This window comes from Lipophrys pholis (genome assembly GCF_963383615.2).
Source record: "Lipophrys pholis genome assembly, chromosome: 20".
Classification (NCBI taxonomy): Eukaryota; Metazoa; Chordata; class Actinopteri; order Blenniiformes; family Blenniidae; genus Lipophrys; species Lipophrys pholis.
This window is the reverse complement of record NC_137648.1, coordinates 5925412-5937957: the sequence shown is the minus strand read 5'-3', so window position 1 is coordinate 5937957 and position 12546 is coordinate 5925412. Positions and strand designations below refer to the sequence as shown.

Genomic DNA, 12546 nt, shown 5'->3' with positions numbered 1-12546 from the left:
GTGTCTTCCGTCTGATGAGATGCGGGATCCTGCGGGAACTTTTCCTCCAGCTGAGCAGCTTGGAGACCAGGATCAAAGATCTTGCAGATTCTGCAGGATCTTTGATCCTGGCCTGCAAGAATGAGGCTTTTGCTCCCTCTGCCGGGCTCGTGCTCGCACGACCTGCAGAGAGAACAAGGAACGAGAAAACTTGAGTTTCAAATGCATATTGCACAATTCAATTTTATTTAAGAAAAAAAAAAAAAGCTGGAATTTGATCATGCTGCATGAGGGATGTTTAATGACTGAAAATATTACAAGTAAACGTGAAAAAAAAAACATGTTAAAAACTACTCACATAAATTATAATGTGTTATTAATCTGCAGAGATATGGCTTTGTACAATTTTAATGCACTTCATTTTTTTCTTTTTTTATGGAACAAAATCACATTTTACAAAATATGGCACAGTGACATTGTTTTACATTTTCTGTTAGGCAATAGATAAGCTTCACAAAACACAAGATAATATATGTAGAATAACTAAAAGATAATAGGGCAGAAAGGAAAGAGGCTAGAATAAACAAATAGATACAAGAATAAGTGGGGACAAAGGTGAGGATGGGTTTCTCTCTAAGGTTAAAGTCAAAGTTTTACATTATTACTTTTCTACATACATTTCAGAGATGAAATGATCGTTTCTTAAAAAAGTGTGAAGATTAGTTTTTGTTTATATATGTAGCTATATATATATATTTGTGTGTAGAATTGACCAGCAATTAAATTGTGTAAATGACGAGATCATGAACAACATTTTTAACAGGTACACCAAATAAAACATGTTCTTTTTTTAAGGTCAGAACGACCGTCCAATTTTCAAAACTCATTATTAAAATAGATTATTATTGTATTATTCGCTTTACAACCATTTCAATCAGGCATCTGAAAGGACATCTCCTGCGCGCCGATAACTCACGCATGCGCAGAATTAAGACCCTCTTTCTCGGTGATCGCCATGGCGGACGCAGAGTGAGTGTTTTCCTCTGGACTAAAATCTAACTTCATCCAGCTTTTAAACGGCCATCTGCCAAACATTTCCAACACAAATGCAGTGTTGAGTCCTTATATACTGGATTGATTGCAGTATTGCAAAGGATTATTGATAGGATCGCTTTAAAGAGAGTATTCATTAATGAGTACAACATGGCTGGCGGTAGCTACTGTTCCATTAGAAAGTGTATTTTTGTGTGCTTGAGTAAAACAAGGAAGGTAAGACTGTTGTTCAAACGACTCCGTACTATTGGGAGTTCTTAGGAAATATACTGGCAGTTATTTAAAGCTTCACCATGTTAGGAAGCCGGTTAAATGCATGTTGGCATGCTAGCATTCAACAGCTTCAGCCTTGATTCAAACACGTCTTTGTAGGAATTGTTTCTTTGCCAAAGTTGCTAATTTCCTCCCGCAATCTTGCTTCTCATTATGTTATTCATGTTATTATAGAAAAAAGGTGCCGTCGGTCCCTGAGAGCCTTTTAAAAAGGCGAAAGGCCTTCGCGGCCATGAAGGCCATGCGCGTGAAGAAGATCCTGGCGGAGAAGAAGGTGGGTGAAGGTGTTTGTATGTCGAGTACCTGTTTGATCATGACTGGGTTATTATTGAGCTCCATGTACACGTGTTCATGTCATCCCCAGGCCCGCAAAGTGACCAGGAAGCTGATCTACAAGAGGGCTGAGAAGTACCACAAGGAGTACAGGCAGATGTACAGGCGTGAGATCCGCCTGTCGCGTACTGCCCGCAAAGTGGGAAACTACTATGTGCCCGCCGAGCCCAAACTGGCCTTTGTCATCAGGATCAGGGGGTAAGTGAGAGTAGATGTGTGGAAAGTAATGGGTCCAATAGAGTGCATTTACATGGATTGCTGTATTTGATAAGCTATGAGCTTGTAGGTGCAGATGTTGGTTACATAGGGGTTCACGTTCTTCTGTTTATGTACACGTCAAGCAAAGTGCATCTAAAGATGATTTGTTGTGGCTATGCAAGAGGATGTTGCATATTGTTGCGTCTTCCCTCATTCTACATTATTTCGATAAAATTGATCATTTGTATTGTTTTGAGTATAATTTGCAATGCATACTCAAGGTAAACTTTTCACTAAGTTAAGGGACGAAAATACCTATAAATTGCAATGATGTGCGCTGAATGCACCATGATCAAGAAGTATACTCTTTGTACTGTCCTGTATAGCTCTGAGAACTGAATCTATGTAAGGATGTACTCAACTAATTCTGGTGATTACATTGTTTTTAAGAACTGCGGAACCGCTTGTTTATCAACTGCAATCCATGTAAATTTACTCGGCTCTTTAAATACCTTTTAGTGGTTAATGATGTACACTCTTTCCCCGACTGATCGACTCTGATGATACACTTCTGTATTCTAAGCCAATAATGTTCTGAAATCACTTCTGAGCAGTTTGAGCGCTGTCCTCTGCGTAATCGGTGTCCTCATTCCGGTTACGTTTGTCTTTCAGTATCAATGGTGTCAGCCCGAAGGTCCGCAAGGTTCTGCAGCTCCTCCGTCTCCGCCAGATCTTCAACGGTGTGTTCGTCAAGCTGAACAAGGCTTCAATCAACATGCTGAGAATCGCCGAGCCTTACATTGCTTGGGGGTGAGCTTGATTTTGGTTTTGCGGTAGCAGAACCTGTCGGTGCTGAAACGTTGAATCTGGAATGTGGTTGATGATGCTGAACTTTTTTCCCCATCTTATCGACCATGGTGAACACTGACTGAAACTAAGCCAGTTTTGTCTGAAACCACATTCCTTGTCAATGCATTTATCTGATTGCTCCTCATGAAAACACTTCATTATTGCCTTTGCAGTTGATTATGTGTAGATTGTGTGATTTTTGTCCATGCTCAAATAAGTTTAACAATCATTGAATTTTGAAGAGGTTTTTTTATTTTTTTATTGTTGCTGTAGCAAAATCAATTCAGTTTGGCACTCCATCTTGGCAGCAACTGTGTGATGTACCTATTACCTCCAACAAAATTTTCCTCAGATGTTCAGTCTTTGCTTATCCCTCATAGCGCCTTTAAATGTGAGGAAAATGCCGAAGCAGAACTTTAGTGAAACGCAACACATGCTTCTGGTATAAATGTCAATTGGGTTCACCCGACTAAATCTCAGTATTTATCGACTTGTGCTGTAGATTGGAGACGCTACCGAACTGTGCTGCAGAAATCATACATTCTGAAGAGATAAAGATATGTCACCTCAGGTCACAGTAAAACCTCTGCCCCTCATGAGGTCATTACTGTCATGCACTTTAAACCAAACATGATGGAACTGCCATCACATGCACTCTTTGAATTCATTCGCATCAATAGGGATTTTGCTGAAATTGCTATATTTTGTACACTAATTTAATCTGACATCATAAAACAGCAACCCTAAATTGCTCTCATATGGAACACAGGGACTCTGTGACTTTTTGTGAAAAGGGAATTACTTCAGCGCTGGTTAAAATCAAGGAAATCAGTTGTGCAACGCCTGCTGTTTCCTCAGATACCCCAACCTGAAGTCGGTGCGTGAGCTGGTCTACAAACGAGGCCACGGCAAGATCAGGAAACAGCGCATCGCCCTCACAGACAACGGTCTGGTGGAGAAGACACTCGGTATGTCTACATTTGGTCTCTTTACTCAACATATGCAGCACTGCACTATAATTGATTTCAGATCTGAAATACAAAGATCAAGGTTGACTCTTAATGTGGTTAATGATGTACACTTTTTTCCCCGTCTTATCGACTTTGGTGAGAAAAATAGCTACACTTTGCCAGTTGTGTCTGAAACCACAAGCCAGTCAAAAGCTCATTACGGGATATTTAGCAGTTAACAGTCGGCTTTTATACTGCTGCTGCTCAGACTTTTTGATCCAAACTATTTGCTAAAAGTTTAATTTGAAGCATTTTTACTCAAACTCTTACTGTGGATATCATGTAAACTATTGTACAAATCTTAGATCTTAACTTTGGGTTGATTCCTTCATGTCATTGATCTAGATAGTTTAGAGACTTGACAGACAATACATAGAAATTTAATCTTGTAATCCTAATCAATGATTTGAATCTGTAGGCAAATTTGGCATCATCTGTGTCGAGGATCTCATCCATGAGATTTACACAGTTGGTAAGAACTTCAAGCCTGCCAACAACTTCCTGTGGCCCTTCAAGCTGTCGTCACCTCGCGGCGGCATGAACAAGAAGACCACACACTTCGTGGAGGGAGGCGACGCCGGCAACAGGGAGGATCAGATCAACAGAATGATCCGGAGGATGAACTGAAGTTATGGTGAGTGTGGGGAGCGCTGAGCGGGGCTGGACATTGCTGCTAAGATGTGGTTCATGATGCATCTTCTTTTTTCCCCATCTTATCGACTATGGTGAAAACAAGCTGTGAAATAAGCCAAATATGTCTGAAACCACATCTTAGCTTTTTCAAATCGGTGTTTATATATTGTGAAATACTAAAGTGATGGTGAATGTTACCTGGACTTTTCATTTGTCACTGTAGGAACTGGGTCCAGTCTTTTGATTCTTGATTGGGTTTTGATAGTTCAGAAAGTTAATCAGGCATAAAAACTGCAAATTCACCAGTAAACATTCAATTGACTTGCTGTAGTAAAAGGGATCTGTTTTTTACATATATATAGTCAGACAGAGTGATTTTGTAATTGATAGATATATTTGACATTTTGTATCAGGTTCCACATTTCTCCCCTTTAACGATGCCTTTTTGTCATTTTTCAGGTTTTTCAAAGGACTCAAATGTACAATAAAAAAACGTGGAAAAAATCTTTGTCTTGTCATGATTTTATGATTGTTAACCTGCAATTGGATCTATAGCAGGATTTATTCTGTAAAAATAAATGTTGGCATAATAGAGTAATTTAATGCTAAATTTGTTTAGCATTACATGTTTGAAGGATTAAACAACATCCACATTTGTTAAGTATGTAATAGTCCTTTTATTGAAAGTAATAGAATCAAAGCAGTGAGATTTTTATGCCGTCTGTGGTTGGTTAAAAATAAACCTGTCATATTGATTAAATATCACGAAAGCTAATTGTGGCTAATAGCCGCAGCATGAATTAGCCTGTTTCCATGGTGACGCGGCGCCTCGTAGCTTGTTCCCGCGGAGCCGCAGCTTAGCCTTCCTGCTCGAGACCACTATTATGAAGCACCTGTCCGTTAACCGTGAGCAGCCGTCGCCGCGTCCACGCACCGAGGGGTGATGTGTGAAGCAGGTGCAGCAACATGATGACTTACCAGGTCAACGCGTCGGTGCCCACCGCCAAGGCTCTGCTGTCGGCGGCCGGCTCGGGTTGCAGCTCGCGCGGCCCTGACGCCGCCGCCTTCCCCGCATACAGCCGGACGCTCGGGATGGGGGCCGGCGGAGGACGGCCGCCTTTCAGGCTCAAACAGATGCGGAAATATCCCGTGATACAACCTCTGAGCAGTGAGTAGGCGTTCAACCGTCCATCCAGCCGCGGCTAGTAACCGTATGTCGGCCTAACGCCGTGTGTCTCTTGTAGCGTCCGGGGACGGGAAAGCGCTGCAGAGCGACTTCATAGCTGGAGGGTAAGGCTCGTCAATGTTCCATCATGTGCTACAAAAACACTGTCACCATACAGCAAAGGAGGTTTCATCTCGGCCTGAGACGTTTTGGATAGCAATGATTCACCGGGGCCTGTCCTGGTAATAAATACCATCCTCCTCCAACGTCAGCCCTGCCTTCCCTTTTTCTTTTTTAATAGTTTCTACATTTTAACACGAGTGAATCCAATCCACGATATTGAATTATATCGGGGCTCTACCACGGTTGGATCTACGAAGAACTGAACTAAACACATTTAGGTGAATTTGCGATCCTCTTTTTATAAAGTCTGCAAATGTCATAACTGTTCCACATGTAGTTTTGCACTAAAGCTTATTCTATAGTATTAATTAGTCTCCCTTACACTTAAAATAAAGCTTCAATGCCCCCATAATCCCTGTTTGAATCCCCAAGAGTGGTCCACTCCACACTTCGACTGTCCTACATCCTTGGCAGGGGCATGAGTTCAAATAAATTCTCTGCCATTTAATTTCTTTTAAAGCTTTACAGGTACAACTTTTGAGTATATTGGCGGCTTAGAGGATGATGGCAGTGGGCTTGTAACTGGAAGCTTCCTGGTATGAACCCCAGTGCAGACAGATCACTGTTGGTCCCTGAGCAAGACCCTTCGCCCCCCGACATGTGCAGGTTCTTCCAGGAAGTATAAGGTGTAAAGGTTGAGCCAAGTCAAACAATCAAATCGTTTTATTCACTTGAAGAAAGCATGGAAACAAAACGAATTCTTATTATCTCATCTATTCATTTATCCGCCTCAGTGTTCAGCATGCAACTCAGTGACTAATAATAATAATGATAATGCATTTTATTCATAGTTGCCTTTCAAAACACTCAATGTCACCCCACAAAGTTAAAAACAACATAAAAACCAATACAAGACAGAACAAAACACAGGTAGTATAATTTAATTACATTGCATTAGTCATCAAATAAGGGGGGGGTTAAGACGTCTCCTTGTTGGGCTTATATTTGATTACATTAAAAATAAATCTAAAATTGCATTATTCAAGGAGCTATTTGTATTTCTAAACCCCATTTGTACTTCTGTTTCTGTCTTTTCTTTCTATTTAGGACACCCAATCTAGCCAAAGATGATCAGCTGGAATCAGAGAACAGCGATCCAGAGACGGACGTGTGTGGGAGGCACTTTTTGTTTGATAAAAAAAGTAAGAATCTTAAACCTGGAGCTCTTCTTTCTCTTTTATAAAAGTGCCGGATTGTAAACTTACTGCCAGCAGGGGGAGTTGTCATCGTACAGAATCAACCCATGTGTCTCTAGACACAACTTGCAATCTGCATAACCTCATTGGGAAGATTAAAAAAAAAACAACCTTCTGCAAGAAGAAAATATGTTTATTTTGTGTGTTTTTGTTTTTAGATGTGAGGCTGGAGAGGACCAGAACTGTGATCCCTCCACTGCCCAGACTGTACCATCCTCACAGACCTGGTAACCTGCATCCCTTCGGCCTCGCCGAGGAGCTTTCCCACAGCCACGCGGGGCGGCCCTTCACCCTTGGGTAACCGGCGGATTAACGTCACTCATAGCGCCACTCTTTATGGGATATTTCTGGAGGCAGCTGCACAGATTGCAGTAATTAAACTGAGCCACTGTCTCCTATGTGACAAATGACATAAATGAGAACAAAGAAAACAGCAGCCGGACACGATCATTACTTTGACACTCACCATTTATCTGTCACCAACAGAAGAGTCGGAGCTGATCCCTTTTAATGTTTTAATATTCGTAGGTTTTGGGATGTTCTAGCTTTACACAATTCACCAACGGAACACTTTCATTTCTTGGCACTAGAACATCAGATAAATTACAGTGTTTGTATTTAATGCTAGAAAAAAATAGCATTGGCAAGAGGCTGCAGGAGTCGCGTTTTCTTTAAATCAACAGGCGTTTTTCAGCTTTGGTCTGAAGAGAAACACTGCTCTAACATTTATCTGTGTAATTAAAATTTTAATTAATTTCTGCTAGGATTTAATACATATATTTTTGTTTATCAGCAGGATTATTGTAGTTTTTGTACTGCACCAAGTGTGAAACTTTTAGGAACGCCTTCACATTGGTTTGCACTAAAACTGAGTGTTTAAATACTGTCGTGTGACCATTTTGCTGGTCCGAGTAAAGTAAAGGCTTTAACATTAACACCACTTCCCAGCAGCCTCATGTCAACACCCAGTTTTTACGTTTGTCTTCCAGCTATCCTGAAAGGTATGAGCTGAACACGCGGCCGGCCATCCTCTTCCCCACGGCTCTAGTCCTCAATGGCAGGAGCACCTTCTCAGTGGAAAGCTGCAAGCTCAGCAGGTATTTATTTTTTCGGCTTCTTAAAACTAATTCTGACCAAGCCCGTCAATAAATCTCTCTCAATTATTTCCGAGGCCTCTGACACTTCCACTGTCCCTCGGTTTCTGCAGGCCCAAGGTGAATTACCCAACCTTCAACCTACTGACTGTTAAAGACGCTCAGAAAAGTAAGTTTTGACTTTGCGATTCGAAGACGGCTGAAGCACACGCTTTGATCATTCTCAGGTATTTGTTGTGATCTGAAAATTGTCAGGACAGAATGTACTGCGGAGAAAGTGAAGAGAAGCGTCTAACCTTCAACCTGTACGGGTGTTTATGACCCTGATTTATAGCCGCGAAGGTATCGCTCTGATGGATTTTCCTTGTTTGAACAAAGAAACACCTCATTACTGTCAGCTCGCTGTCCACTATGAGTGGTAGTTGTCAGTCTTTTCAGGTGGAGTGAGGGGCTCTGAGGAGTCTAATTATTTTCTGGCTGCACTTCTGTTTAAATGCAAATCATGTTGGTTTTTTTTTGGTGTGATATGATTGCATTACTGCTGCTACATTTCAATTAAATCTTATCTGACTTTATTACACATACCTTAGATGTGTTTCCTAAACACACAACAAAGTATCCCACAATTCAGTTGTGATTTTAATTGACTCTATAAACAATTAAATAGGACAGGCAGATGAGGAAGGTGCAGAGAGTTCTGTTGGGAGTGACGATGATGAATCTTGGTTTAGAATTCGTCGACACATTCGAAAAATGCAGGCATGACCGTGGAGATGGTTGGTGTAAGAGTAGAGGAAGTTGGGGGATGTGGTGACCCCTGAAAGAGCCAACTAAAAGACAAAGAGGAAGAAAAGTTCGATTTTTTTTTTTTTTTTAATTGGAGAAAATAGAGTGTTTGGTGCAGTGTTGTAATACAGATCTCATCTCAGCCTCTCGCTCTGTCTCCTTCTTCCCTAACAGGCCAGTCCTATCCGGACCCGATGGTCGGCGCGTCTCGCTCCTTTATCCACAGGATATCTGAGCTCTCCTCTCTGGAGGGCGAGACGGTCAGACAGGAGAAGCTCAAGAAAATGAGGAAGCCCAAAAAGCCTCCATCCTGACAATCAACGCCTTCCCAGTCGCGCTGGTCCAGGATAAAAACTTTTGAGTCTGTGCCAACAACAGAAGAGAATACAACAGTTTGGGTGCCGTGTTCGTTTCAGCGGCTCCTCCTGACAGCCTGTGTGTCCTCGGTGGTGTTAGTTTGCTGCTTAACGTGGCTGATCTCTATGTTTTGGGCTTCCTGACCGGAGCTCCTCACCTCTAGTGATCTTTCAGTGTATCATTGACCAACCTGTAATCCATAGGCTGCAGCGTGCGCTACAGCAATACCTGCTGGTTATGAATATTCAGTCAATCTTTTTAGTCGGACTCGGTAGTTTATCACTGAACATCTGCATGAGGAGATACTGGCTTGAAATGGCTGTTGTGTAATACTGCCATATTTCCCTCTGTATTATTAGGATGTTGCAGATGCTGTCCAGCTCCACTCTCATTGCAACACAAATGTATGCTTTGTTAAGTAATTAAGATAAATATATGAATATATATGGTTTAGCAATGGTTTAGCATAACCATTATTGTGCCTTGTTGAATGTCTTCCTGAAAAGAAATAAATTTATTTTTGTTATATCAAGAACAGTTTTTATGTATGTATGTATGTCTATAAAGGAGGAATTTAGAGGTGGCAGATGTGTATTTTTTTTTTCTTATTCAGATGAGTAAAAAAAACACTTTGGTAAAAGTGAAGGTATCAACTCAAGTCTGTTTAGTAAAAGTAAAAAAAATAGAGCTTCTGTGATGTACAAAAGTAAAGATTATTCTTTGACTCGATTGTTATGCCTTATTTTTTTGAAGGTTGTGTGGATTCGTACACACACACACACACACACACACCCTTGAGATCTTGAGAGTCAGCAGATCAAAAGTAATCAGAAAAATAAACGCTCAAATACAAATACTCATTATTTGCCACTTGCAGAGTTTTACCCGTCCCCGGACACATACGCCATGCAAGGACCGCCACAATTATCCAGATGCCTGGAAGGTTGCGATGAAACATTATCTACATTCCATATCTACCAGACAGACAGAAAACTGTGCCTCCAGATCTCAGAATGTGGTACTTTCCCACATGACACATTGTTACGCGGCTGTATAGGGCGCCGCTCATGTCTCGGTGGTCTTGTTCATTGTATCTGACAAAGACAGCTGTCTTTTTGTTTGGTGAGAAATATGGACTTGTTGTCATTTGATGGTGTAGCAGCTGCAGTTGGCACTTTTTGAAGTGTTGACTCTTCGGATTTGTCAGAACAAATTTGGTTTGGGTAATCACTGGTACAGTTATCTCAATGATTCCAGTTTATTTGATGAGAAATGGTAACAGCTGTGAGTGTCGTGGCTATCTGATCAGGATTGTATTGGTCCATGGTACCATGGACAGAGAATAGGCAATGACAGTGAATTGAGAAATGGAATTTACCTGCTTGGTGACTCTAAATTGCCCATGTTTGTATGTGTAATAGTTTTTTTGTTCAGATTTTATTCTTTCTTTTTCCCAGTTAGCATTGAACTCAAATACGATGAAGTGTGTATTTAAGATAAACCAACCACAATTGAGCAATGCTTTCTCTGGCTACCATTTCTCTTAGACTACTATATTAAAAAAAATAAAAATAAAAATATGGATTGTGTCCTGACTAAATTATGCGTTTTGACCATTACATGTCTTCGTAACCCCAATGCTGATTTTGACCCGGCGTCAAAGTGTTTATTACTCTTGCCTCGCAGAACGAATCTCCCCTGTTCAAGTAGAGGCTTGTGGGACTTTTTGTGTGCAGTTTGCACATTCTCCCTTTGTGTGCAACTATTATAGGATATTCACGTTTCCTCTCATCGTCCCAAACCATGCATTTCAACACAATTGGGAGGTCAGCTTCAGGCCTTTGTTGACCTGAACTGGTTAAAAGCTTATGGGAGATGGATAAATTCGGTTTATTAGACAAAGCATACCTAAATAGAACAGATGAGTTATTAGACGGTGATACTCGTGCCGGGAAAAATTTGTAATCTCATGGGGTAATACAAATAGTTTTTTCTTCTCCCTCATTGTTATATTTCTGGTGGAAGGCTCTTTGATGTAGAGTTTGCATGTTTTCACAGAGCTTCAATGGATTTCTTCCATGTTATTCTGGCCTCCTCCAGAATATACCAAGCTTATCGCCTGTGTCAGCTCGGAAAGACTAGACTCATTCCATTTCAATCCTCTAGTTTGTATGAAGCAGGTAAAGATGATGAATGAATGGACTCTTGAATGCACTCCAGAGCCTCTAATACTCTACCACTTTACTCTACTTTAGCAGGCTTTTATCTACCTGTGCCCACTCCTGTGTAAGTGAAGAATGTGTGTACTTTTCGCCACCTCTGAGGACAGTAAAAGTGAAATACTGTACTCATGAAAGGAGAAGGAAAGGACAAGGTTGTGACTTGGAAACTACATAAAACCCAGCTTGCGTGACATATTCCTGAAATTACGGTTTATGTAAAAGACACTTGAAGCTCCCACCTCTCTCAACCTTGACCTTCATGTTGATTAAAATGTCATGTGGTGTGCTGTCTGTGAATATTAAAATAAGATCGAAGTTATGTTGGTTGCTCCAGTAATCTGACATATGCGTTATCTCGCCACAACAGCTCTCCACAATTTTATCCTGTGCCGATCAGAATGAGATTGGAGAAACAGGGCCAAGATGGCCACTTTGCTGTCATTTGAAGGGTGATCGAGTCCTGCAGGCTGTCACTGAGATCATTTAGAGTGGAGGCCGGTGAATTTCACAGTGACAGATCAAAGTGAAGTGATGATCTGAAGGGCTTTCAAGTGAGGAATTCTTTTTGTTTCATTACTTCTCAGGTTTTTCTGTGTGTGGTCAAAAAAAATGGAGAGAGAATGGTCAAAGGAAAGCACAAGGCAGATTAAAAGAAGATTAAAGTGGTTTATCCCTGTTAGGTAAGAATGAGAAGTTGTCAGATATCTGTTTGTAGCTCCTCCCACTCCAAATGGTGAGGTGTGCATTTCAGGGGCACATGGTGACCTAGAAACACAGAGCCACCCCCCTTATTCATGCTAAGTGAAGGGGCTGCATTCACGCTCAAATGTTGGCTGCGTCTCCGTCTCCTTGCAGAGTTTTTACCATCCCTTTCAAGTGTAGTGAAACAAAATGACCTAGAACAAACTGTCAACAATGAGGTCTTTAATAAGAGCTGTTCTGAAGCCTGCTCACAAGTGGTTTATAGTTTCACTGTAGATCCACAGGACTGTTTAACAAGTGGGAACAGAACCAGAGTAAAAGTACAGCTTAAATTTAAATCAGCCAGGGGTAATTTGGATGGATTCTAATGCTGGTAATTGATGTCAACTTATTTGATGGATACTGAATGAAGCGGACATATTTCATATTTAGTTTACACCCAAATGTGCACATCTTTTATTATAGACTTGCTTGACTAGAACTGGGGCTGTGGTGAAGAAAAGCCAAGCTGTG

At 41.0% G+C, this 12546-nt stretch overlaps 2 protein-coding genes across 2 annotated transcripts; both read left to right on the top strand.

The window, feature by feature from the left end:
• Positions 1–963: 963 nt before the first annotated feature.
• On the top strand, positions 964–5085 carry rpl7 (ribosomal protein L7). Its single transcript, XM_080489614.1, has 7 exons — positions 964–1008; positions 1480–1579; positions 1670–1836; positions 2509–2646; positions 3544–3653; positions 4114–4329; positions 4788–5085. The coding sequence occupies exons 1-6, from the start codon at positions 995–997 to the stop codon at positions 4320–4322; spliced, it is 738 nt and encodes a 245-aa protein (XP_080345740.1). The 5' UTR covers positions 964–994; the 3' UTR covers positions 4323–4329; positions 4788–5085.
• Positions 5086–5135: 50 nt separating this feature from the next.
• cUnh8orf89 (chromosome Un C8orf89 homolog) lies at positions 5136–9836 on the top strand. The gene is made up of 7 exons (XM_080488953.1): positions 5136–5496; positions 5573–5618; positions 6724–6818; positions 7031–7169; positions 7862–7969; positions 8080–8135; positions 8927–9836. Exons 1-7 carry the CDS (start codon positions 5295–5297, stop codon positions 9064–9066), a joined length of 786 nt encoding a protein of 261 aa, XP_080345079.1. The 5' UTR covers positions 5136–5294; the 3' UTR covers positions 9067–9836.
• Positions 9837–12546: the final 2710 nt, after the last annotated feature.

Excerpts from the sequence above, each read along its gene's own strand:
- rpl7 (XM_080489614.1), top strand. Across the intron at positions 1,580-1,669 it reads AGATCCTGGCGGAGAAGAAG|GCCCGCAAAGTGACCAGGAA; the intron begins GTGGGTGAAGGT and ends TGTCATCCCCAG. Across the intron at positions 1,837-2,508 it reads TTTGTCATCAGGATCAGGGG|TATCAATGGTGTCAGCCCGA; the intron begins GTAAGTGAGAGT and ends TTTGTCTTTCAG.
- cUnh8orf89 (XM_080488953.1), top strand. The coding sequence starts at position 5,295 with ATGATGACTTACCAGGTCAACGCGTCGGTGCCCACCGCCAAGGCTCTG. Across the intron at positions 5,497-5,572 it reads CGTGATACAACCTCTGAGCA|CGTCCGGGGACGGGAAAGCG; the intron begins GTGAGTAGGCGT and ends TGTCTCTTGTAG. Across the intron at positions 7,970-8,079 it reads GAAAGCTGCAAGCTCAGCAG|GCCCAAGGTGAATTACCCAA; the intron begins GTATTTATTTTT and ends CGGTTTCTGCAG.